The sequence below is a fragment of the Sinocyclocheilus rhinocerous genome, unplaced genomic scaffold (assembly GCF_001515625.1).
Source record: "Sinocyclocheilus rhinocerous isolate Xijiao unplaced genomic scaffold, SAMN03320098_v1.1 scaffold647, whole genome shotgun sequence".
NCBI lineage: Eukaryota > Metazoa > Chordata > Actinopteri > Cypriniformes > Cyprinidae > Sinocyclocheilus > Sinocyclocheilus rhinocerous.
The window spans coordinates 811995-812862 of NW_015632746.1; the positions used below are offsets into that span (position 1 = coordinate 811995).

At 39.2% G+C, this 868-nt stretch overlaps 1 protein-coding gene across 1 annotated transcript in view; it reads right to left on the reverse strand.

The window, feature by feature from the left end:
- LOC107743036 (leukocyte immunoglobulin-like receptor subfamily A member 4) overlaps nucleotides 1-868 on the reverse strand; it is a 37146-nt gene that overhangs the window by 27325 nt on the left and 8953 nt on the right. The window contains exons 2-4 of the mRNA XM_016556146.1: nucleotides 608-862; nucleotides 402-536; nucleotides 247-317 (exon numbers count right to left, since the gene is read on the reverse strand). Of these exons, the coding sequence (XP_016411632.1) occupies nucleotides 247-317; nucleotides 402-536; nucleotides 608-862 (461 nt within the window). The remainder of the gene's footprint in view (nucleotides 1-246; nucleotides 318-401; nucleotides 537-607; nucleotides 863-868) is intronic.

The window sequence follows — 868 nt, forward strand, 5'->3', positions numbered from 1 at the left end:
AGTCATGAGTAAACCTAAATGAAAGGATCAAGTACCCCCTACAGTTCTTTTTTAGTTACTAGAACTCTCGTGTAAGTAAACTATACTAACTAAGCATTTGTCAGTACAACATACTATTCCTATTTCACTTTTTTCACTTTATTCAAGGCAATCGGTTTGCATGCTTTTTTTAAGTAAGCCCAACTAATTAGATTTTACAGTTTTTACAGTGTTACTATAATTCACTCTTTATATATATTTATTTACGCAATGGGCCGTCCCACATTGTACAGCGGTCCACGAGAAAACTCTTGGTGCTCCAGATGGCCAGTCCGCCACTGGAACAAGTATATGCACATATAAAACCAATTAATAAAACCAGTTAATTGAGTTGCTACCACATGAAGCACATTATATCTTACCTGATGAAGCATTTGCAGAGAACCAGCTGAATGTCCAGCCTGTAGAGGAGCCGTAAACCTCACAGATCAGAGTCACTGGATCTCCTTCAGTCAACCACTTCTGTGGAGAAACACTTAAAACTGCCTGGGCTCTATCTGAAATAGAGAAATCAATAATTTAATAACATATAAAGAGTGTGTGTATGTGAAGAGATGATCAAACTCACCTGATACTGTCAGTCTAAATGCATCACTGTTTTGTGAGCTGCGTGATCCTCCTCTCTCTGCTCCATAACAAGAGTATTTACCTGCATCAGACTCAGTAACAGGACTGAATGTGTGTTCCTGTAGTTCACTGAAAACACTGACTGAACTGTCTTTATACCAGCTGTACTGCCAGCTAGTGACTCCTTCACCATCAATGTCACATCTGATAGTGACCGTCTCTCCTCTGAATACATGTTGATCAGGTTTAATGCTCACTTTGG